The sequence below is a fragment of the Petaurus breviceps genome, unplaced genomic scaffold, assembly GCF_028583685.1.
Source record: "Petaurus breviceps papuanus isolate PSGF00001 unplaced genomic scaffold, PetGlider_PUasm1.0 220, whole genome shotgun sequence".
NCBI lineage: Eukaryota > Metazoa > Chordata > Mammalia > Diprotodontia > Petauridae > Petaurus > Petaurus breviceps.
The window spans coordinates 24,484,411-24,511,143 of NW_027185876.1; the positions used below are offsets into that span (position 1 = coordinate 24,484,411).

The following is a 26,733-nucleotide window of genomic DNA, read 5'->3' on the forward strand; positions in this document are numbered from 1 at the left end:
GAAGGGAAGGGGACAAAATGTGAAACTCAAGGAATTGTGGGATTGAATCCTGTAAACTAAAAGGAAACAAATTAACAAAAAAAAAAAAGATTAAAAAAATTAGTGAGTCAACATTCTTCTAGTTTTGACAAGTCCTCTTGGGAAAGCTTGTGAACTGGTGTATCAAATCATGAGGTTCAAATAATGTGAACCATCCTTGCAGTGGAAGGAGAGAAGTGTTGGACTTATCAGGCTTACTTCTTTAGAAATACATTTTAGTCATGCCTTCTTTCGAAATATACTTTAATGATGCCTTTCGTCTGTACATCATAATTATGTCCCACTTTCTACTCAACAAGATTGAATTCTCCTTGCAACAAAGAAGCAGTCCAACAAAAAATAATCCATACCAAGACCATATGTGACAGTGTACATATTGTTCTGTCTTCATAGATCTGTTCCTGGATTTACTTGAGGGCAAATAAACTAGTGGATAGAACACTGGACTTGGAAGCATGAAGACAACTTCATGAGTTCAAATCTGTCCTCAGACACTTAATAACTGTGTGACCCTCAACAAGTCACTGGACCCTGTTTGCCTCAGTTTCCTTATCTGCAAAATGAGCTGGAGAAGGAGATAACAAACCACTCCAGGATTTTTGCCAAGAAAACCCCCAAAATGGTGTTGTGAATAGTTAAGCACAACTGACATGATTCAACAATAACAGATTTATTTTCAAAAATCTATATGCACATAGATCACCCCATCTCAATAACTGAACAGCTTTATCTAGAAGAGGGATACTTAACCTTTTGAGTCATGGAATACTTGAGCATTCTGGGGAATCACTTTTAAGAATGAAGTATATAGGATTGCAAAAGAAGACAATTATGCTGATATATGATTATAAAAATATTTTTTTAAAAAACAAGTTCACAGACCCCAGGTTAAAACTTCTGCTCTAAAATAATTTAGATTGTTCACAGTCAGTATTAGATTTAAATCATAAGAAAAGATAAGGCTTTAACTCCATGGTGAATGTTTGATAGTAAGAACAAGTTTCATGGTTCTTTGAAGACTTCCTCAAGTGTGAAAAGAATTGCCCAAATGAGGTCATTGTAATCTTGTGGGCAACCTTTCCTTATTCCTCCTTCCTTCACCACCTCCCCCATTCCACTTACTATGATGAGTCAAAAATGATAATGCCTCATTTTTTAAAATGCACAAAAGAGGAAAAAAAATGAAGGCCAGAAGAAAACACAAATGAGCAGACAGCTTTAAAAGTTACACATTGAATTCATTATGCATTTTAAAAGAAAAGCTAACTATGTAATAGAGATTTAACTTTATGTACAATATTCTTTTTCTTTCCTACTTTCTATATGAAAATACCCATTTTATTTGGTGTTTAAGTTCAGAATATATTTTTTAAATTATTCTCCCTTTAAAAATATGACTTCTTGGGGCATCTAGGTGGCACAGTGAGTAAGAGCACTGGCCCTGGATTCGGGAGGACCTGGGATTGGTTCCGGCCTCAGATACTTAACACCCACACAAAAAATCTGGCCGTGTAACATTGAGCAAGTTATTTAACCCCAATTGCTTTAAAAAAAAAAATGGCTTCTTGAAAGAATGTCTGTTCACGTGGAATTTCATATCTGTATTTACATGCATTTTTATTTTGAAATCACATAACATAATGATAATAATAATGAAAATGATGATGATAGTGTTTATATAGTGCTTTGAGGTTCACAAAGCATTTTACAAATATTATCTCATTTTATCTTCCCAACAACCCTGGATATATTATTATCCCTGTTTTACAGATGACGATCCTGAGGCAGATAGAAGTTAAGTGACTAACCCAGGATCACATAGCTAGTACTAGTCTGAGGCTGGATTACATCCCCCATTTAAATGTAAGGGACTTAATAGTACTAATTGTTTTGTTCTCTATAGTACAATGCCTGGCAAATAGAAGGGGCTTACAAAATGCGCCGCTGATTAATTATCTGAGTAAAATAGTGTTATTTTCTAGGTTTGTGGGATTTTTTTTCCTTTTAAAATGAACAAAAGATTTGATCAAGTTCGCCTTTGCATTTTAATTCCCATGTTTGAAGATAAATGGCTCTCCAAATGAGTGATTATATAGTAAGCCAGTATCCAAATGAGGGGAAATCAGGAAGATTTCATGCATCCAAATGAGATTCCTAGAAGGATACTGTTTCCAATGGACCTAGGATGTGCATCTCCAAGGCAATTATCTTCTGTGCAGTTTGGAGTTGAGAATGAGTCCTCAAGTATGACTTCCCAGCTTCCTCCTTTTGTTCAGGGTATGAACTGCCTGCCAATTCAGCTCTACAATGTCATAGGAGGTCTAGGGGTAATCATAGTGTATAAAGAAGGTATAGGAAACATTAAAGAAGTCTTCAAAGACACCAAATCAAAAGTCTGGAAAGAATTCCTTAATTAACTTGAGAGATTTTAAGGACCTTGGCCTTTGGATGGATATAATAGACACCATATAAGAAACACATGCACACAAACACATATTTATATAAGATGGTGCAGCAGATAGAGTGCCAGACTTAGAGCCAGGAAGACTTATCTTTGTGAGTTCAAATTCGGCCTCAGATACTTACTGACTGTGTGACCCTGGGCAAGTCACTTAACCTTGTTTGCCTCACTTTCCTCATCTGTAAAATGAGCTAGAGAAGGAAATGGTAAATCACTCCAATGTCTTTGCCAAGAAAATTCCAAATGGGGTCACAAAGAGTAGGACATGACAAAATGACTAAACAACAAAAATTAAACCGTCCCCTCTTCTGAACTTCTCTATTACTATGTAGGCTATCACCATTCTCCTAGTCACCCTTGGCTCAAAATAACAGTATCATCCTTGACTTCTCATTCTCACTCACCCACATGGACAATCTGTTACTAAGTATTATTTCTACCTTTACGATATCTCCCCTACATGTTCTCTTCTATCTACTCACACTGCTTCAACCTTAGTATAAGTTTTTATTATGTCACACATGGACTGTTGCAATAACCTTATGAATGATTTCCCTACTTCAACTTTCTCTGTAATCCAATCCATCCTCCACTCAGCTGTCAAAGTGATTTTTTTAGAGCTTGGGTCTAAGCTTACCTCCAATATCAAATACAAAATTGTCTACTTGACTTTTTTTAAGTTATTTTTTTTTTATTTTTAAAGTCTTTCAAAATTTTGCCCCTTCCTACTTGGTAATCTTTTTGCACTCCCCCCTTCCACATACTTTATAATCCCGAGATATTGGCCTTATTGCTGTTTTTTGCACAAAACACACTTTCCACTCTGTGATTTTTCACTAGGTATCCCCCATGCCTGCAATGCTCTCCCCTCTCCCCTTCACCTTCACCTCCTAAAGTTCCTGGCTTACCTTGAATATCAAATCCCACATTCTGCAGAATACCTTCCCCAGTTTCCCCAACATCACCACTGATATTGCTTTCCCTATGAGATTACCTTCAATTTTAAGTAGATGATAGACAAACAAACATACAGAGGGGGGAGGGAAAGAGGAGAGAGGGAAGAAGAGAGAGAGAGAAGAGAGAGAGACAGAGACAGAGAGAGACAGAGATGAATGGAGAGAAGGATGGATAGACAGACAGAGTAGATAAATTTTCAAAGCATTTTACATATATCACTAATACCTATCACAGTGCCTGGCACAAAGCAAGTGTTTAATAGAAAACTGATGATTGTGTAGCATCTCCTCTAGTATAACTTTCCCCAACTCCCACTAGAAATGGCAGATTGAGTCCCTAGAGGGCAATGACTACTGCTCCCTTCAGAGTCCTAGGAGTAAACCTAGGGGCTTGTGATATTCTAATAGTATTACTCATGAGCTCCCAATATTGATTACCCAGTTGACATTGACTGGCTTTTAAAAAGGGATATTTACTTAAAAATTATAGCAAGGACAGAAATACAAACAATACCCCCCCCAAGAAAATATTAGGTTGATCCTATCCCCTATGTACATATCTGGTACATGGAATGAGGAAGTTCAAACTTAAGTCCAAAATAAGTGAGGCCCCCATCCATTTAAGGAATATGTGTGGCCAAGGGGTATCTACTGAGACTGGGAGTCCTTTTCTCCTTTCACAGAGTCCCCTCCTACTTCATTTCTTGGTGTAGACATACTGATCCCTTACACAGCAAGGTTAGTACTTTGAAAGATTCAGTATCTCAGTTACCAGGTCAAACAGATCACTCCACAGGACTGAGTCTTCACCAGATGTTGCTACTACCAATTTTTGTCACCAAGGGGACCCTGTCTTTAGATAATCATTCATCACCTAAAATCAGGAAAAAAATAAACATGCTCACATACTCACAAAAGTGTCACACTCAAGGACACATAATGGCTTGGCGGGAGATGAGACAGCCTGTCTCAGCTGGTAACTTTTAACTGTCCTCACTAAAAAGTCTCCAAGGAAGAGAGAGGCATTATAAGGGCAATCCTTTCATAGTCAGATTCAATTTGAGTGTTTTTATTGGTCCTTTCAGCTCCAAAGCCAAGCAGAAAACTCTACATTATGGAATATCACCAGCCCTTCTATTCTTCATGGCCTAAAGAAGCCTCCCCAGAGTTCCTCGGGATTGGATTGAAACCAAGATAGTAACAAGCATATACTTTAAGGATCAGGCACTATTGGCCAGTCACTCATTACAAATTACTGAATAAATAGACAAGTGATTGCTTTCCTTACAGAGACCAGGAAAAGTCCAAAGTCTTAAAAGTCCTTGTGCAATGCCCTGTTATGATGCAAAAGTGATGTTGGGTTCCCTAAGTGTATCCTAGAAGAACATAAATTCTAGAGGTCTTATCAAGCTATTTTTTTAAGCAATCTGTGTTTAGTAACTTGCTCAAGATTACACAGCCAGTTATTTCTGGGTGTGGTGCTGAGTATCTGAGCCCAGATTTGATCCCCAGGGCATCCCGACACTGCAGCCAGTGCTCTCACTCACTGAGCCACCTGGCCACCCTTAAGCAATTGGGGTTAAGTAACTTGCTCAAGGTTACATGGCCAGGTGTTTCTGGGTGGGTGCTAAGTGTCTGAGCCCGGGATTCTATCCCCAGGTGATCCCGACACTGGAGCCAGTGCTCTTACTCGCTGTGCTACCTGGACGCCCCTATCAAGCTATTTTTAAACAAATTGTTCCTTGTAACATAACAGGTAAAGCCTAGAGACTTAACAGAAGCAGAAGAGATTAAGAGGTGGCAACGATACACAAAAGGACCATACAAGAAAGGTCTTAACATCACTGCTGACCATGATGGTGTGGTTACTGATCTAGAGTTGGACATGCAGGAGAATGAAGGCAAGAGGGACTTAGGAAGCATTGCTAACAAAGGCTAGTGGAAGTGATGGTATTCCAGGTGAGCTATTTAAAATCCTAAAAGATGATGCTGTTAAAGGCTGTACTCAATATTTCAGCAAATTTGGAAAACTCAACAGTGGCTACTGGATTGGAAAAGATTAGTTTATATCTCAATCTTAAAGAGCAATTAATAAACTCTACCTCGTTGACTACACTAAAGTCTTTGTGTGGATCACAACAAAATGAGGCAAGTCCTCAAAGAGACAGGAGCATCAAATCATCTTAATTGTCTCCTCAGGAACCTATATATAAGCTAAGAAACAAAAGTTAGAACTGAACATGGAACAACTGGTTGGTTTAATTTTTAAAAAAGGAATATGATAAGGCTGTATATAGTCACCTTATTTATTTAACTTATATGCAAAGTACATGATACAAAATTCCAGGCTAGATAAATCAGAAGCTAGAATTAAGGGTGCCAAGAGAAATATAAAATATTAGAGGCAGATGACTCTAATGGCAGAAAGTAAAGAAGCATTAAGAAGCCTCTGATGAGGGTAAAAGAGGAGAGTGTAAAAGCTGGCTTGAAGTTTGTAATGCCAAGCAAAGGCAACTTCCCAAGGTTCAAAATACCAGCATAGGTGCTCTCCATTTTATTTCATGAAAAATTAAGAACAGAGAAGATCAAAATATAACATCATTCAAAATAAAGCATTTACTAAGTGTGATTCAATAATCTCCAAGTACTACCCCACCCCTGGACATTATAATTCATTTAGTCAATCCCAAAGACCCTCTTCTAAGTACTACTCCACCCCTAGGCTGTATATTCATTTAGTCCATCACAAAGCCCCTCTTCTCAAATGGAGATTAGTTTCCAATCATAAGTAAAGTACATTCATTTGTTTAATCACAGAGCACAAAAAAGTCAAAAGTTCCCCACCCTTGGATTACAATTGAATCTACCCCAGAGTTACAACCAGCTTAAGCACAGCATTTTTAATACCCAAAGAGAGGTCCTTTCTTCATCTTGACACAGGCCAGTTCTCAGCAATCTTTGTTCCTGGGGAGACAAAGCTTAGCAAGGCCACAAGATACATTGTCAGTGTCTTCATTAATTCATTCTCTGTCTGCAGAACAGTCCTAGGACCCCTGAAAACATTAGCAAAACCCCCTTCCAGGATTTCTGTAAACATACAACAAGAAAATCCTTCTTCAGGGCTTCTGAATCAACAGCAAGGTTCCAAGCCCTCTGCAACAACAGGACTGTCTTTCACCAGTGGAAAAATCTGGCAAAACAACATCAAAACAGACAGACAAAGTACCAGCAAAACAGCCATGTCTCCTCAGTCCTTGGCAGCTCTAGGTGGCAGCTCTCAAAAGTCCTGGGCAATTCAAAGTGGCCCTCAGCAATCCTCTCAGTCTCTCTCTGCCTCCAAGGTGCTGCTTCCAAAAAGTTCTTCTGCCTCTCTCTTTTCTTGTGTCTCTCTAAATTTACGTCACTAGCTCCTCCCAGTTCAGCCCCCTCTTTTCATGTCAACAAGTCCATCCCACAAGTGGGATTCACAAGCTCTGGGTTTTAACACAATCAAACCAAAAACCAAGCCAATACAGGGGGATTTTTAAATTACATTACTATTACAAAGTTTGACCAAAAAAAAAAACAGATCTTGGCAACAGGACCCCTCACATCCTGGCAAATATAAGGAGAAGACATGGAAGGAGTGTCAGGGTTTATATTCTTGGGCTCAAAGCTCACTGAAGATGGTGACTGCAGCCATGAAATTAGAAGATAATTGGTCCTTGGAAGGAAAGCCATAGCAAATCTGGGCAGCATAGTAAAAAAGCAGAGATGTCACCTTGCTGACAAAGGTTCATAGAGTAAAAGATATGGTGTTTTTTCAGTAGCAATGTATAGCAGTAAGAGGTGGACTAAAAAGAAAGCTAAGCAGTGCAGAATTGATGCTTTTGAATTGAGGTGCTGGAGAAGATATTTGAGAGTCCCTTAAATAGCAAGGAGGTTAACTCAATCATTACTTAAAGAAATTAATTCAGACTATTCACTGGAATGTCAAAGGCTGAAGTGGAAACTAAAATACTTAGGCCATATAATAAGAAGATGGGAATCATTGGGGAAACCCCTGATGCTGGGAAAGATTGATGGTAAAAGGGAAGGGGGTTGTAGAAGATGACATGGATAGTGTAAGAGAAGCAATAAACATGAGCTTGAACAGACTTTGGGAGATAGTGGAGGATAGAAGAAACTGGCATGCTATGGTACACGGGGTCACTAAAAGTCAGCCACAACTAAATGATTGAACAACAATAACAAATCAAATTATCTAGAAGTATAGCTGTTTTATCATCTGAATGTAGAATAGTTTTAATTTGTAAATGAACAGTATCCCCCAGGTTCCTTATAGGTAGAAGGAAGTATAACGGACCAAGCATGGAGTCCTGGGCCAACAAATCACATTTCTTTTTTGGTAAAAACTAGGGGGACTGCATGTTGTCATGAAAAGAGCTTTGGGCTAAAGAAAGCAGAGTCAAAACAAAATACACAAGAATTACAACAATGTAAATAAAATCAATCCATAGAGGCAATGAAACTATGGTCAAATAAAATGGTCAATATTATACTATCAAAATTAAAATATATATCCTTCCTTTCTGATAACAATCAATGAACTTCTGGCAGACTGCATTTTAGAGTAGGGACTATTAGGGAAACTATTTGGGTCTTGGTGTCTCTTTTGTTGACATGAAGGTTTTATTTTTTTTTTTCAAGAACTATCAGAGTTATTTGGCATACCTGGGTTCAAGTCTAGTACCACCTTCTGGATGTGTAATCTTGGGTAACAGGTCACATAAATAGTTAAGTGCTGAAGATGGAACTTGAAGCTAGGACTCCTGATTTCTTCCTACTGCTTCTAAGAGCACATATAAAATGAAAGGATTAGATGGGAAGATCTCTAAGGTTTCCTTGACTCTAAAGGGCTATGATCCTATGATTCTATAAATCACTTAAATGCTTTGTGTCCTTCAGTTTCCTCATCTGTAAAAATGGGTAGGAAAAATCCCTATGAGGTCATAACTATAGTATTAGTATCCCCTTTTGGAGATTAGGAAACTAGAGTACAGAGAGTTTACATGATTGTTCCATGACCACATAGCTATTTGAGGCAAGAATCAGACCCAGATCTCCCTGCTTTCCCTCTGATAATTATTTCCTATTTATCCTGTATAAAGCTTTCTTTGTATCTATTTGTTTGCAAGTTGTCTACCCCAGTAAAGTGTAAGCTCCTTGAGGGCAGGGACTGACTTTTTGTCTCTTTTTCTATCCCCAGCACTTAGCATGGTACATGGAACATAGAAGGCATTTAATAAATGCTTATCGTTTGACTGATAGATGGATGTTATGTTCAGTATTCTATCACAATGCTGCACTGACTCTAAATTGCTATATAATAGTGGTTCGCCATTATTTAAAACAATTTATCAATATTTTGAATGTTTGATATTTATTTTAATCAATACTCATTTTTTTTGTCTATAGGAAAAAGTGGAGGAAGGCCGCGCCAGTATCTATAAATCTGTTGTCACCAATACCTGCAAAGAAATGTCCTGCTTCAGTGACTTCCCAATGCCTGATGATTTCCCAAACTTCCTACCCAACACTAAGCTCTTGGAATATTTCCGGATTTTTGCTCAAAAGTTTGATCTCCTAAAATATATTCAGTTTCAGGTACTCTATATATTGGAAAGTCTTATATATTTAAGTTCTGTTCATATTTAAATAGAGTTGTGTTCTCTACTAAAGATGCTATGAGGGCACAGAACAGAGTTAAAAGAAAAAAATACTGAACTAGGAATAAGAAATGTCAGATATGAATCCTGGTTTAGTCACTGTGTAGGTATGTAACTATAGAGAACTCATTTCATCTCTCCTGTAGCAAAACTGGAAGTCTAGTAGGATATTGATGACTGCAAGAAAAATACAAAAATTAGAAGAAAATATAATGAATTCCATTTTGAATATGTTGAGTTTGCAAGAAAAGCATCTAGTTGAAAATGAAAGGCTGTTGACAATGCAGGACAGGAGCTGAGGAGATACAGTAGGACTGGATCCTGAGAGAGGAAAAAAGGAAATGAACAGTAAGGCCATTCATTTAATTCCAGTTTCCATAGTAGGAGACAATATTATATGGTGTCTTGAGCAAGACTTGGTTTCAGAAGACTAGTCTTTTCTCCTTCACTTGCCAACTTTATGTTATTTCCCTTCTTGGGGCTCAATTTCCTCATCTGTTAAAATGGGGATAATAATGCTTGTACTATCTACTTCACGAGATTGCAAGCATCAAATGAGCAAATTATGTGAAAATATATGGAGAAGCTGTAAATTTCTCTACAAATGTTATTCTTGTTTAAGCTATTCTTATTCATGTTACTACCTATGTTCACACCAAAAGATTTTAGCTCAACTTCTACTGAAGGTAACTATTTTAAAAATCACATGAATGGGTCATTTTATTTTTTTTTCTCAAGCTCATTTAAACAGGATTCTTACCTGACTTTTGCTCTTTAAGTCTCCTTGCCTATAACACCAAGCATAGGGGTGGCCACTGTTGATCGATTACCAGTCTCTAACCAGAATACAATCTCTTAAAGGAACAAGTCATTACTTCATCCCTCCTCTCATCCCCTTCCCCCAAACTCTCATGTAGGGTGAGATACACAACTTAGTGTGCATGTCATTCCCTCCCTAAGTCAAATTCAATGAGAGTAAGGTTGACTAATGAGTCCTTTTGCCTTCCTGTTCTTCCCCTCCCTTTTAACAGTTTTCCCTTGCCTCTTCTATATGAGATAGTTTACCCCATTCTGTCTCTCCCCATCTCCTCTCATTATATTCCTCTCTCACCTCTCAATTACACCTTTTAATTATCATCCCTTCATATTCAATTGGTCCTGTACCCTCTGTCTATGTATACCTATACACATACATACACACACTCACATATGTATTCATATGCCCATATAATCTCCTATATAGACATAAATATGTATACACACACACATATACACATTTATATTACCTTCAACTATTCTCATACTGAGAAAAGTTTCATAAGTTACAATTATCATTTTTCCATGTAGGAATGTAAATAATTCAACTTTAATAAGTTCCTTATGATTTCTTTTCCCTGTTTACCTTCTCATACTTCTCTTGCTTCTTGTATCTGAATGTCAAATTTTCTATTCAACTCTGGTTTTTTAATCAAGAATGCTTGAAAGTCCTCTATTCCATTGAATGACCATATTTTTCCCTGAAACATGATATTCAGTTTTGCTGGGTAGGTGATTCTTCATTTTAATCCCAGCTCCTTTGACCTCTGGAATGTCATATTCCAAGCCCTTTGATCCCTCAGTGTAGAAGCTGCCAGATGCTGTGTTATCCTGATTGTGTTTCCACAATATTCAAATTGTTTCTTCCTGGCTACTTGTAATATTTTCTCCTTGATCTGGGAACTCCAGGTCCTGGCTATAATATTCCTAGGAGTTTTCTTTCTGGGATCTGTTTCAGGAGGTGATCGGTGGATTCTTTCAACCTCTACCTTGCCCTCTGGTTCTAAAACATCAGGGCAGTTTTCTTTGAGAACTTCCTGGAGGATGATTTCTAGGTTCTTTCTTTCATCATGGCTTTCAGGTAGTCCAATAATTTTTAAATTATCTCTCCTGGATCTATTTTCCAGGTCAGTGGTTTTTCCCATGAGATATTTCACATTGCCTTCTATTTTTTCATTTGTTTGGATCTGTTTAACAGCATCTTGATTTCTCATAAAGTCATTAGCTTCCATTTGCTCCAATCTAATTCTGAAGCAATGATTCTCATCATTGAACTTTTGAGATTCTTTTTCCATCTGGCAAATTCAGCTTTTTAAGGCATTCTTCTCCTCATTGCCTTTTTGAGCCTCTTTTGCCATTTGAGTCAGTCTATTTTTTAAGGTATGATTTTCCTCAGTTAGGCTGTTGACTCTCATTTTGTAATTTTCTTGCATGGTTCTCATTTCTCTTCCCAATTTTTCCTCCACTTCTCTTATCTGCTTCTTAAGGTCCTCTATGGCCTGTGACCAGCTCATATTTTTCTTGGGAGCTTTTGGTGCATGAGTTCTGACTTTCACTGTCTTCCTCCTGTTCCATGCTTTGCTCCTTTTTGTCGCCAAAATAGGAGTCTAATGTTGTATTGCTTTGCTTCCTTTGCCTCTTATTTTGCCACTCAGTCACTTGACCCCTGGGCTTTTTGCCACAGTAGGACTCTGCCACCAGACAGGGGAGCTTCATTCCAAATTCTGGGGTTTTCTCAGCTGCCAGAGGTATTAGTTGTGTGCCTTCTCTGAAACCTCCACACACTCTGGCAATCTGGTCACACACCCCAGGACCTCCACCTTAGACTGCAATCCTGATCCAAGCAGGTTAAAGCAAGAGCAGTTACCCCTCAGACTGGTCGCTTGGTCCCCCTACACTCTGCAGGCCAGGAGCTGAAGCTGCCACATGGCAGAGGCTGTGCCACAGCCCTCAGCGGCTTCTCACCCCTTGGGCAAAAGTCAATGCACTCCCAACTACTGGGTCCCAAAGAACTCACAGCACTGACCTCTCACTTTGTTCTTCGCATCTTTGTGTTGATAATTCTGGAAACAGCCACAGCTGCTGGTGATCTGGAGTCCCTCCAGCAGGCAGCTGGTCAGGCCCACCCTGGGGCTAAACCCTTGGTGTGGTGCTGGGCTTGGCTCCCAGAGCGCTGTGCTGGCCACTTGCTGCCAGCCTGCCGGGCTTTCCTCAGAGGGAGGTTAGCTTCTCTGTGTCATTTTGTGGGTTCTGTAGCTCCAAAGTTTGTTCAGAGTCCCCTTTTACATGTATTGGAGGAGGTGGAAGCAGGAGCCAAGCGGAAGTCTTGTTTCTACTCTGCCATCTTGGCTCCACCCCTCCAGCCTATTTCTTCATTTTGAACTTTATGTTAAATTTGTACTCAGCTCACCTGTTAGTGGGGGGGGGGGGGCCGGGAGGCATTGTCTCAATTTTTAGACTTTTTCATACTGCTATTTTCATAGATAATTCTGGAGGTCTGCAAATTTTTGGTGCTTCCAAAGAGAGTGTGCTCCAGGGAGAGGTGAGATCACTGCTCTCCTGGTCTGTGCTCCGGTCTCTATCCAGGAAAGGATCCTAGCCTTCTGCAGTCACAAGCACTAGCACTCCTCTTTCCTCTGAAACTGTGACCAGGGTCCCTGCTTCCTTGTGACCCATCAAATGCACTCTTTTCTGTCCTAGAACTGCAACCCAGAATTATGTATGGGCAATACAGTTGCCAACCATCACCAGCTGTACCCAGTGCCAGCAAAGGGTCCCCTGTAATATTTTCTGACCAGTTGTCTGACCCCCTCACTTTCTCTGGCCTGAAAGTTCCAAAACTGTCGCTACTGCTACATCTGCCACTTTCTCCGGCACCTCCAAGGCCTACCACTGCTGCTCCTGGCACAAGTCAGGCAAGATCCTGCCCTAGGGTCACACACCTATCTTGCCAACTTCCTATATCATCTTAGGTTGGAAAAATGTCTCATTCTGACCTTTTATTGGCTCTGCTGCTCCAAAATTTGATGTGAGGAGTTATAAAGTTGTTTGGAGGGAAATCTTGAGAGAGTTCAGCTGGGTTGCCCCTGTACTCTACCATCTTGGCTCCCAATAAACTTTATTTTTAAACGCAAAAACCATTCTTAGCTTGTGGAATACAAAAACAGGCAATAGACCATATAAAAACAGGCTGCAGGTCATATTAGGCCACAGGCCTAAGTTGGCTGACCCCTAATCTAGAGAACTGGCAAATAGCAGAACTTTTTTTTCTGTATATTCCAGACTACTGTGCGTAATGTAAAAAAACACGACAACTTTTCTTCTACTGGCAAATGGGATGTTATTACTGAGAGAAATGGGAAGGAGGAGTCAGCTACCTTTGATGCAGTTATGGTCTGCAGTGGTCATCACATACTCTCCAACATGCCACTAGACTCATTTCCAGGTGATCCATGGATTTTCTAAAACTCTTTTCAAGTATGTATGTGCAAATGGTTTGTGTTTGGGGCAAGACATAAACCTCACTGCTGTTTTGGACATGATGTGAAAGGTAGCATGGGATGGTGTCTAGTGTGTAAAGAAGTCCTTGATTCAAATCCTACCTGTGAAGTGTTAAACCTGTGAAGTTAGCTGTTGAACCCTAAGCAAGTCACTTAATCTTTATATGTTTCAGACCACTCCTTAGGATATTATTTATGGGATTTCTCTTTTGTACACAGGTTGTCATCTGCATCATTGGGATTCATGTAGATAATATAAAACATTTTCAATTTTCTAGCTTTGTTTCTATTTGCTTGCTGAGTCCTGAACGTACTAGGAGAAAGTACTTGGAGAAAGTACTTAATCACAGAAACATATTTCCCTGGAGCCTATTATTTGCGGTTTGTTTGTTTGTTTTTTAACTTTGACATGGATATAGACCAGCAGCTTTTGTCCCTTAGCCATTACAGGAATCATGTTGGAGTTAGAGATAAGTAGAAAAAGGTACAAGAAAGTTCCAATCCCCTTTTTGTTCAAGGGGAGAAACACAAAGAAGGATTTTATTTTTCCAACCCACTGAAATCCCTACAGCCTGCTTGATTTTATGTGTAATTCAATGATTTCCACTCAATGATTTACCACTATGAGCTCTTTATGTAATTCAGCTGAAATGTCTGGGTCATCAGATTTCACTGAGTCATCAAGTGGTAAGACATTTCACCAGCAGGCTTTATCCAGGGCCCAAAAATCATCCCTAGAGGCTCTAAGATCCCTCTCCTACATCAGTTTTGGAATGTGGTTATCTTTTGAACCATGTGTTTTCCTGAGCCTTTCTCCATCTCCCCCAAAAGACACAAGAATACTTGACAGTCTAATGGGTTCTTTAGAAAAGGGAAGGGAGAAAGGGCAACCTCTATGCAAGACAGTATGTTAACTGAAGCTGAGAAGAGGTCAAATTTCTAGAAAAAGAGACTCCTGAAGGGAGGAGGAATAGGGACTGATGGTGACATCATGAAATGCCAAAGAGATGGCAAACAGTTGCTACTGGCAGCTGGCTATCACTACTTCCCACCATTTCCTTCCAACAGATCCTAGGATTCCTGTGGGCTACTAGGGAAATGATTAAAATATCATCTAAAGTGGTCTCACTCACCTTTTCAAATTCAAAAAAAACATTTAAAATATTAATGACCTATTAACTGCAAAGGTATAAGGAATTATAAAGATATAATTCATGGAAAGCCTGCCTTCAAGGAGCTTATTTCTACTCTCTGAAGAGAAACAGAGGGTAACCATCAAACAAAGAAATCTATATTTTATAGGATTCTACTCTGATGCATAGGAGCTATTAGATGATGCAGTAAATAGCTATAGTGCCGGACCTGGAGTCAGGAAGACTCATATTTCTGAGTTCAAATCTGGCCTCAGACACTTACTAGCTGTGTGACCCTGGGCAAGTCGCTTTGCCCTGTTTGCCTCAGTTTCCTCATCTGTAAAATGAAATGCAGAAGGAAATGGCAAACCAGTCCAGTTCTTTGCCAAGAAAACTCCAAATGGTATCATGAAGAGTTAGACAAGACAAAAAAAATGAACAACAAAAATTTATTTTATTAGTATCATACACCAGGAAGGTGTTAGAAATAGAACTTGAACCCAGGGTCCTGACTTTCCTGAGGCCAGCTCTCTATCCACCACACTACAATTCTGGACAATCCCTGTCCTCAAGGAACTCATCTGACCTCACCACTTTGTCACTAGTTTCCTGCATGATCTTGAGCTAATCATGTGACCTCTCTGTTACTGAATTTTTTTTCCCTCATGCAAAATGAGAATAACAATGGTATCTGCTCAATTTCCTATTCCATATGAATATTGTACTAAATGGGATCCCATTTTAGAAAGGGCTCTGAAATTTTTAAGAAATAAACTTAAGTAGCAGGCCAATTGAGAACAGGCTGAGTGTAACAAAAATTCAGACCAAGGTTTTGATTTTGCCTCTGATTAAGAACATTTGTTTATTCTTAGTAAAAATGTAAAACTCATGAGTTCTGACCCTGTGTTCTCCAGGCCAGATGTTAAAGTTCTGAGATCCAAAAGGGCAAACATACCTCAAATATTGGTTCTGGGGCTAATTAACTCTTTGCATTTACCAGTTGGCATTGCTAATGCTTTAACTTGAAGAACAGCAAAGGCAGGAGAATGGGCATTGAACCTAGAAGGCACAACAGAAATGGAAATCAGTTTACAAGAAAATGATGGTATCACTTTAATTGGCCTACCAGGAAATTCATGTCCTTTCTCTTCCTTCCATTACAGGTATTGAGAAGTTTAAAGGCCAGTATTTCCATAGCCGCCAATACAAGAATCCAGAAGGATTCAAGGGAAAGAGAATTCTGGTGATTGGGTCTGGAAATTCAGCCTCAGATATTGCATCCGAGCTGTGTAGGAAGGCTGATCAGGTGTGATGTTTTAGATAACCCTATTTGTCTCAGTGAAAATCTGGAGGCAAAACCTAATTTGGGATTTGTCACCTGAGTGGTACAGACCAAACTGGCCTATGTTCAGCCCTACTTGGTATTGCTTTTCAGGTATTCATGAGCACCAGGCATGGCTCATGGGTCATGAGCCGAATTTCTGACCATGGCTATCCTTGGGACATGGTGGTCCACACCAGATTCAGGACCATGCTCAGAAATACCCTCCCACGGAAGATTGTGAAATGGATGATGGAGACACAGATGAATCGGTGGTTTGACCATGAAAACTATGGCCTGGTACCTGAAAACAAGTAGAGTGATTTTGCCTTTCTTTTATAAGTTCCCTGACAGTCAAACGCACTGATATCTGTTGGACAGAGAGCCCAAAAATGAAACTTTCTTTCTGTGACCCTCTCCCATCATGATAACCTCCAGAGGCTTCTGCTTCTTGCAGAGCCCAAGAACTATCAATAGGGCAGTGAACTTTATTTAAAATCAGATTGGTCAATAATGAAATGGTAATGAGGTGGTGAGCACTCTATCCCTAAGGGTTCAAACAGAGGCAAAAGGCTCATCTGCTGGGGTTCTCACATAGCGGAGGTTCTTGTAGTGAGAGGGTTGGATAAGAGACTGGAACAGAGAATCTCTGAAGTCCTAAGGCTTGATGATTCTTAGTCTTTTGGGGAATGCAGACGAGATTCATTCATCAAAGATAACATTTTGACTTATAATAATAATAACATGGGGTAACTAGGTGGGTCAGTGGATGGAGCACTAGGCCTAGAGATTTCAAATCAGGCCTCAAACACTTCTTTCTTCATGACCCTAGGCAAGTCATTTAATCTTTGTTTGCCTTGGTTTCCTCATAAATAAAATGGAGAAAACAATAGTACTTAGCTTGAAGAGTTGTTGTGAGAATCAAATGAGATAATAATTGTAAAATGCTTAGCACAGTGAATAGAGAACTGACCCTGAAGTCAGGGGGACCTGAGTTCAAATCCAGCCTCAGACACTTGACACTTACTAGCTGTGTGACCTTGGGCAAGTCACTTAACCCCAACTGCCTTGCCTTCCCCCCTCAAAAAAAATGCTTAGCACAGTACTAGACACATAGTAAGTGCTGTATAAATGTAATCTACTTGTAATAATATCAAAATGCTCAATTTAATGATTATTCTATTAATGATAGTTATAATTACTTATTATAATTAATAATGTTATTAATAGTAATAACATCAACCATTTTGATTGTGTTCACATGAGGCTTTCCCCATGGATGATGTAGGAGAAAAGTGCTTTTGAGATTTTTCTACATAGTTTTATATAAACATTAGTTAGTATTAATAATCAATAACATTATTATTAATAACATCAGCCATTGTGATCCTATTCACACAAGGGCTTTCCCCATGGATGGCTTAGGAGAAAAGTACTTCTGATATCTTCTCTATACTCTTAACTCTTTAATCATTCTTGTATCATTCTTGTAAATGCAAGAAATCACTAGAGGCAGTGTGGAAATGAGAAATGGAAAGAACATTGACATAGGAGTCAAGCAGACATGGCCTCTAGTGCTAGCTCTGCCACTAATTAGCTTTGTAGTCTTGGTCATGTCATTTCAGTTCTCAAGGCCTCAGTTTCCCTGTTTATAAAATGAGGGAGTAGACTAAAGTGATCATTGAGGGTCCTTCTAGACCCAAAAAGCAATGATTCCCCAAATGTTTATCTCCTTTTTGCAACCTGGAAATCTTTCATCGGGTGTCAAAGTTTGGAGACATTTGACCAATCTATTCTACCCAAATATATCCATGAGCCCATAGCTTGGCTACTGGCATTAGGAACTGATATAACTCCCAAAAGTTCTACCATGAAAGCAGTGATAGTAACAAAAGCCACAAGTCCTCAAGTGATGTGGGAGACAGGGATGGGATCTGGAATTCATAGACAAATCTTCATTTGTTTTCATTCTCCATTCTATGTAGATCATTTACGTAAATGACTAACAAATTTCAAAATTGACAGATACACCTTTTTTCATGGTGCCTGTTTCCTACTGACTCTCAGATGAGGTTTTACAAAACAGCAAAATAATGAATAAGTAGGCATCAGAAGGAAGAATAGTCGATAAGCAGTCTAGTCACTCCCAAACTGATAATCAAGAGTGTACACTGTCATTCTTCCTCAGCACTTTCAGGTGATATATTTGAACTGATACATATTTCCCTCAAGATATATGATAGGATGGGATGGGATGGGATGGGATGGGATGGGATGGGATGGGATGGGATGGGATGGGATGGGATGGGATAGGATGGGATAGGATAGGACGGAATAGGATAGGAGATATCACATGATATGATATATGATAGAAATATTTTATCATATTGTATTATAATATATAATACAGATATTAATATTATATTATATAATATTATTTATTTTATCACCCCCTTTTAATGGAGCAAAAATTATGACACAGGGCTACAACTAGAACTAGATCATAAGGTCAAGGGGAAACTGAGCAAATTACAAAGGATTTTAGGGAGTACTGAGAACTTTTTCAGGGCCTATCTCATATAAGATAGAATGAGCTTGAACCATTTCAGCAAATTAGCTACTCTGTTTTGTTGTGTTTCGTTCTGTGTGTTTTAGGTACCTGATGAAAGAACCTGTAGTGAATGATGATCTCCCCAGTCGAATCCTCTATGGGGCCATCAAAGTAAAAACCAAAGTAAAGGAGCTCACAGAAACCTCTGCCATCTTTGAGGATGGAAGTAGAGAGGACATTGATGTGATTGTCTTTGCCACGGGATATGAGATTTCTTTCCCTTTCCTCGATGAATCCATTGTCAAAGTGGAGCAAAACCGGGTGAAACTGTACAAATACATCTTCCCTCTGGACCTGGAGAAATCAACTCTGGCATTCATAGGCCTCATCCAGCCTCTAGGATCCATCTTCCCAACCTCTGAACTCCAAGCTCGCTGGGTGACAAGAGTTTTCAAAGGTAAATGAGTTACATGTATGGCTAAGGAATTAAAATCCAGGAATAAATTCCTGGAATCCAGGAATTAAAATTAAAAAGCAAAAACATTTGCTTAGTAGGTGGGTACCGTAAAGGTGCATTTCTGCCTATATGAACAACCCACAAGAAGGAATATAATGATTACTGCTATGTTGGTGCTCATCACCTACAGGAAAATTCATGTTTTTTTTATGTTGGCACCAATAGAGATAAAATAGTTACAATTATGAGAGAGACAGAGTTTAATAAAATATAAAGTATTTGACTTGGAATAAGCAAGATCTGGGGCTATATTCCATTGATGACACTTACTAGCTGTTTGAATTTGAGTCTGGGCCTTAATTTAATAATCTGTAAGATGAAGATATTAGTAACTCTCACACATGCTTCATGGTTATTATAAAACTCAAATGAGATCATTTCTGCAAAGTATTTTTAAACTGTATAGCACTTTAGAAATGTCCATTGTAATTGAGCATAGGGACTGGGGCTGTGGTATCACTGACATGGAACTCCTAAAAGTCAACACTTTCTCTGCAATGGAGCCTTAGTTGACGGTATCAAACCCAAGTAAAAATGATATATGTTGGCTGTATATTGGCTTAGAAAACCATAAATCAATATTATTTGTGATGCCCTGTATCTTTATTGATTTTTGTTAAGCATTTCTTTGGGAGTTTTTTAGGCCCCAGGGGTCTGCTAGCCTTCAGTTTGACATCTCTGGTCTTAGACAGAGGCCTAGGACACAGAAATTGAGGGATCTGAGCATGGTCACAGAGGAGGTGTGTATGTGAGGGGGGGACTTGAATGGAGTCCTAAAGGTCAGTCCTATAACCACTCTATTACTCTGTCATTCAGTTATCATCATTCTTTTAGAAAGGGGAAGTCATCAAAAGGATCATAGAATTCACTCAGATATCCTATGAAAGGCTAGGATTCCAAATGGCAAGAATTATTATTCGAATCTCAAAATTTGGGATCTTTGATTCCTGTAAATTCTTTGGCTTATCTTAGAATCAAGAGACCTAGGAGTATGGCCCATTCTTGATTTCTTGCTTTATGAGATAGTCATTCATTTGGAGCCTAGCCACTATTGTATAAAGGTTCAATGGCCACCCAGAAAATAGCCATAGAACTCACTCCATTCCCCAGGAGGCATTCCCTACCACAACCTCACCCAGTTACCTATGAGAGCCCCACAAGAGGATCTGTCATTTCGGTTAGTTATATTTCTGTTCAGTTGTTTTCAGTTATGTTCAACTCTTTATGACCCCTTTTAGGGTTTTCTTGGAAAAAATACTGGAGTGGTTTGTTTTTTTCCTTACAGTTGAGGAAACTGAGGCAAACAGGGTTAAGTTACTTGCTCAGAGTCACACAACTAGTAAGTTTCCAGAGTCACATTTGAACTCAGAAAGATGAGTCTTTCTGGCCCAGAATTCTATCTGATGTGCCACCAAGTTTCCCTTTAATCATATTATTGGTTGAATATTGCTTCTATAGAATTAAATGCTTTCATCATCAAACATTTCTGACTACTGGTCAAGTTTAATTTGGTTTGCAGACATTCTAAAGTGTCACTGCTGATGCATAAATTCTTGGGACTCTTTAGATGAGAGAAATTTGGCAGATAAATTATGGTCCTCTGTCACTATGAAGCTATATCCCTGACTTTTGACTACAAAAAGACTGAGTATGACTGACTTGCACAGTAAGTGTCTTTATGGGATCAAGTCACCACAAATCTACCTTTTCTGTTCCAGGGCTATGTACACTACCCTCAGAGAGCACTATGAGGGCAAGCGTCGAGACGAGGAATGAAAAAAGAATTGAACTGTAAGGAATAGCATATGACCATTCAACTAAAGTCCATTTGACTTGGGAATGTTAAATCCTATTAAGATTGAAAGCTTTCCTTCAATTCCCTCACCTCTGCTCCTTGAAACTTAAATTGGGGAAAGTCTCCTAGAGTTTTGGGGAGTGGAGGGAGGTAAGGCTAAAGTAAATTTTCTAGGAAATATACCTTTGGGTGTTATGAGGCATTAAGAACAGAGAGCTGGGGTCAGATATTTTAGACTTTTGGATTAAATTTTCAGGTAGCATGACCATCTTTGCCTTTATTTGGTAAGAATTTGGCTGCCTATAGAAAATGCTTTATTGGTCTTGAAGTTCTGTTGAAAGGTGACTGTCCTTGAAATCTGCATATGATACAAGTGAAAAGAGTGGACCATGGGAGTCCCTGTTCAAAGAATATACAGTGTCAGCCATTATAATTGTCTGGGAAAGAGTTTCCCCAACCAAAGTGAGTAGATAATAGGTTTTGGGCCATTGTTTGAAGACAGCTGATTGGACACAGGGTACTCCCGATGATCAGCTGACTTAGGATCAACCATACCTCCTCTTGATATAGAAAAATCAGACGGCTAGATCTTTCTGTTCTCAACTATTGAGGACTTAACTGGGTTTTCTCTGATGACTTCATCCAAACTGGAAAGAGGGCAGATCTCTTTCTTCTCTACCACTCTACCATGAGGAGACAGCTCTAGTAACTAGGGACCAATGAGAAGAGCTTCCAGTGGAGCACATGGCCTTCAGCCAGGTGCAGCCTGTTCCACGTCCATGTCCCATTCCAAAAGAGGTTTTGCAATTTAACAAGGGTCCATGTTCTATAATCTAATGTGGCCAGCAAATTTATCAAGCCAAACAGAGTTTCCAGTAATCATCCCTACTCTAGAGTACAATACAATACAATCAGTGAGTATCTATTGAGCACATTACTGTGCCAGGAAATGTGCTAAACACTACTAAGACAAAGACAAAAAAAAATCATTCCCTCACAGAGCTTACATTTTACTAGATATGGTACTTTGGGATGTAATTTGGAAACCCTTGTGTCCCTATAAAGAGATTTAAAAAGTTGAGGGAGTTAAGCAAACAGACCCTGACCTTATGATAGGCTATTCAAAAGAATGTTTAGATGCAAATTTTCCATGTCACATTTCTTAGACCAAGAAAAGAAACTGAGTAGACACACTATGAAGGGAGCAACAGAACAAAGTCTTTCAGGGTAAAGACTATGGCGAATGGGAATGATATGGACGACTAATAATTCCACACCCAGGAAATAATCCCACAAGATGGAGGTCATGGTCAAATCTTTAGGGGAAAGCAATGTCTATCATTTTGGGTTTTGTATTCCCTGGTGCCTAGCAGAGAACTTTGCATTGAGTAAGTTCTCACACGTTGTTACCTGGCACATAGGTATTGACTAATGAATGCTGGTTAATTGATTTTAATTGAATTTAACTGAACTGAACTGAGTTCATGGCTACCAAATTACTAATTTCATAGAAATAGCTTCTCTCCCTTAGAGAAATCAGTGAAAAGCATCAATTATGTGATGTAATTATGTGATAGCCTCACCCTTTCCACTGGTTATTTTAAAAAAATGAAAATAGTAAGAGAGAGAGTGAAATCTTTTTGGAAACTTCTGAATATAACCTATGATATTTTTTTTAATTCTGCATTAAGGTTTGGAAAAAGCCTGAGCCAGACTTTGCAAACCAACCACATTGACTACTTGGATGAACTTGCCACAGAGATAGGAGTCAAGCCTGATATTCTCTCGCTCTTTATAAAAGACCCCAAACTGGCCCTGAAAATTTACTTTGGGCCCTGTAATCCATATCAGTATCGCCTTGATGGCCCTGGGAAATGGAAGGAAGCCAGAAATGCCATCTTTACCCAGGAGCAAAGGCTTTTGAAGCCTTTGAAGACTCGAGTTGTGAAGGATTCTTCCATGCCTTCTATTGCTTCTTTGTTGAAAATCTTGGCCCTTATTTCTATTATACTGGCCATTTTCTTCAATAGTCATTAAGTCCAGGTCCTAGTTATGAAAGTTGGGGAAAGGGGATTGCTGGATTTTAGTAGGAAGAGTATTAAGTTCCTTGAGGGTAAGTAGGGTTTTGTTTTTTATCTTTGTCACCCAAGTGTCTAACATCAAGTCAAATCAATTTAACAAGCATTAATTAAGCACCTACTATGTGCCAGCCAATTTTCTAAGGACTGGAGAGACAACGAAAGGCAAAAGGTAGTCCTTGTTCTCAAAGAGCTTATAGTCTGATAAATGTTTGTTGTTGAATTAAAGACAAATATATACATAGATAAAGATGCACATAGATACATATACCTACATACATATATGTAAAAAGCTTGAAAACTCCATGACTATATACCCAACTTTATCATGATAAAAGACAATTTAAAAGAATGATCAGAAAAATTAGTGAGTTATTATTATAAACCAGTTTTATGGATGATATATTAAAAACTAATTATAGCACTGAAATATTTTACCATCTCATCCTTCCCACAGTTGGTGACAAAAGTTTAAAATGACATTCTTTTTGTTTTTAGCATAGCGCATAATAAATATCATTGCCAGTCATGAGCATGTGATAGTTATAGGGGAAAAAGCCATAGATCAAACATATCCCTTGATTCTAAGTTGTAAGGTAATCAAAATAGTAGAGGATTATTTAAAAACCATTTCTCTTGAGTCACATTCTTGATAGCCTTCCCATCTGGTGTCCATCTGGTAAATTCTTCTGCTCTGAACCTAAACTCAAGTTCTTGGTAAAGCCTCCAAAATGCTGAAGGAAAATATTTAAACAGAGCTTATACAGATGAACAGAGATCGATTGGAAGGACCCATGCCATCTTTTCACCCAGTCCTCAAGGTTTAACAAATCATCACATTCATTCACTTGTGGTCACAAGAAAACCTGCTATTTTTATGTCTTTTAGCAGCACACATGAATAGGAAGAGTATGATCAAAGAGGACTGAATTGGGGATCAGAGGACTAGGGCTCAAAAGCCAGTTCTGCTATATGGGGCAAGCTTCCATTAATCTTCCTGGGCCTTTGTTTCTTCAAATATAACATAATAAGGGGTCAGATGAAATTATCTCTCAAGTCCCTTCCAGCTCTAAATCTATGAACCTATGCACTCTAGACTTCCTCTACCATACCCCAGCTCTTCATCTTGAAGCCACACTCCAACGCTGGAATTTCCACACTGGAAGTATCTTTTGTCCCCATAGCCTCTCCCTCTGATTGGATGGCTCCTACCAGAACCTCTATTTAAGGAGGGCACTCAGGACAGTTATGTTTCATTTTTCTCCAAGCTACATTCTAGACTTCCTTTTCCAACCCCCTTAGGTACCTTTCTGTCTCTTTCTTTTAACCTTCTTTTTATGTTCTGTTTTCCTCTATTAGAATGTAAGCTCTTAGAAGGCAGGGACAATTTTTCTTTCTACTTGTATCTGTATTTCCAGCACTTAAAATAGTGTCTTCTGGTACCTAGTAAGTACTTAATTAATTTTGGGGGTTTCTTATTGACAATTACCATTAATAAATCTCATTATTAATGGAGCACCTTGTAAATAAATAATTTGAACAGAGCACTTAATTATATTTATAATCATGACTCCACTGCTTTTTGTAGGTTTCACATATTAATAAACTTCTTGAAAAGATTAAATTAAGTGAATTGTCGTCATCTGATTCTATGACTTCTTTTGAGAGCCATTCTTCCCATGAGCTTAGCATAGAAATACCTTCCAACACAGGTTGGAGCATAGAGATGTCCAAAGTCAGAGCAAAACTCTCTCTTCGGTTCCCCAAAGCTTTGGTTGACATTATTCATAATTTTGGCTTGGGCTTCACGTTGGAACTTCAAAGCAGTTGTGTATATGTATTATTTCTCAGTCAGAGAGACATCCTTTTCTCTTTTTGCAACATTTTGGCATGCTGAAGAGGTGAAATTGTGGATGTTTGGACATGTGGGAAAAAGTGCAAATGGTATATGTGCTTGTTTCTTGACGGAAAACTGATTGCTTTGCCAATTATTAAATATAAATCTTATTAATGGTTATGCTCAGCATATATTGTAATCAGATGATGAAATTTTGATACAGTATTAATGGGATAAGAAAAAAAAGGAAATGCGTATTTCAGAAAGAATGCCATTCACCCATCCTAACCAAACGTTCTCTTCCAGGAATCTTGCAAGGGGAGAGCAATCCTTAAAATCTTTCCATTTGGAAATACATGGAGTTTTGCAAAGCACAGAGGCTTTGTTTCTGAAGAACAACACTATTTTTATATGATACAAAAATTAATGGAACAGGTGACTATGATACTGAGTAAGGAGGGGCAAACTGGCCCAAGTAGGAAATGAAAGAGATCTAGGATCTGGGGATATGAGTCCAATATGGCATAGTGAGGTATACGCAAGGAGGAGAAAGTAAGAGGCTGGAACCTGAAGAAACAATCACAGCTCCAGCCCTTGGTGGCTACAGAAGCTAGCAAGAATTCATAATAGCTGATAACAAGGATATACCCCATAGTTCCAGGACGTAGGACCCAAGAAGAGATAAGTAAATTCAAGTCTACTCAGTCAATCAATGTCTACTGTTCCCAGTACTGTGCTAAGTACTGGAGATGCAAAGAAAGGCAAAAGACTCTACCACACTTACTGAAATCAGTCTTCAGAATTGGGCAGGTTCAACATAGAAAAACAACAGGAAGGGCACTGGGTTTAGAGTCAGAAGACTTAGCTACAAATATTAGCCTGCAACTTATCTAAACAACAAATGTCACATTTCAGGACCTTAGTTTCCTCATCTGTAAAATAAAGGAGTTGGAATAAATTACTAGGTTCCTTTCAGCTTTTAACATATATTCCTATGATCTCACAAAAGTGTGGACACTTAGCAAAAGGAGAATAACTGTGCAAGAGGTACAATGCAATCACGTAACATGTTCTTGGCTGCCAATCCTGCAGGAGACCGTCAACCAGAGCCTAATTGAATCAGGGTCAAAGTTTCCTCTGATAACAAAGATCAAATACTGGCTGTCATTCAGTCTATGTGAAAAAGGTTATTGAAGAGAAAGAACTTAGCACAATTTCATAACTGTAACAATGAGACAGGAAAGACCATGTATACTAGGGAATTCTGAACATTCAGTGTATTATTAAGTAACCTGAGGTCCATCTCCCTAACTGGCCTAGTGAGTAAATTTTTATTTCTTATTTGACCAAGCCACTTGTGATTGGCAAGCGCACGTGCTCTTGAGCATGCGCGTGCATGCACACACACACACACACACACACACACACACACACACATACACACACACATCCTGCCTTGTATTCTTAGGAGGTCAAGGAACTCTGGGTAAGGGGCCCAATAGGCTGTATTTGCCTTTGAGGAGCAGGACAACTAGTTTGGAATCCTAGAAAGATTGGTAGTGAGAAGAAACAAGGGTACAGCTCCCCACTACTACCCCCAACTGTTAAAATACCCCAAAATGGAACAATACAATAATGTAAGGAAGGAAGGTAAGGAAGAAGGAAGGAAGGAAGGAAGGAAGGAAGGAAGGAAGGAAGGAAGGAAGGAAGGAAGGAAGGAAGGAAGGAAGGAAGGAAGGAAGGAAGGAAGAGAAAGAAAAAGAAAGAAAAAGAAAGAGACATAAAGAAAAGAAAAAGGAAGGAGGGAAATTATTACTAAATCAAATAACTGAAATTTGAACTGCATAATTCTTTAAGGTTTCTTGCAGTTCTAAATACTTTGAACTTATGAATTCACCCTGGTGCAGGCACCCATCACCTTGTACCTGAATTATTGCCACAGTCTTCTGATGGTCTCATTGGCTCAAGTCTCTGCCCGCTCCAATCCATCTTCCTCTCAGCTACCAAAGTGATATTTCCAA

The 26,733-nt window shown here is 38.9% G+C and overlaps 1 protein-coding gene across 1 annotated transcript in view; it reads left to right on the forward strand.

The window, feature by feature from the left end:
• LOC138166268 (dimethylaniline monooxygenase [N-oxide-forming] 2-like) overlaps positions 1-24,499 on the forward strand; it is a 47,793-nt gene extending 23,294 nt beyond the window's left edge. The window contains exons 3-9 of the mRNA XM_069094764.1: positions 8,914-9,102; positions 13,263-13,425; positions 15,777-15,919; positions 16,049-16,248; positions 18,590-18,942; positions 20,721-20,793; positions 22,489-24,499. Of these exons, the coding sequence (XP_068950865.1) occupies positions 8,914-9,102; positions 13,263-13,425; positions 15,777-15,919; positions 16,049-16,248; positions 18,590-18,942; positions 20,721-20,793; positions 22,489-22,834 (1,467 nt within the window). The 3' untranslated portion in view covers positions 22,835-24,499. The remainder of the gene's footprint in view (positions 1-8,913; positions 9,103-13,262; positions 13,426-15,776; positions 15,920-16,048; positions 16,249-18,589; positions 18,943-20,720; positions 20,794-22,488) is intronic.
• The last annotated feature ends 2,234 nt before the right edge of the window (positions 24,500-26,733 follow it).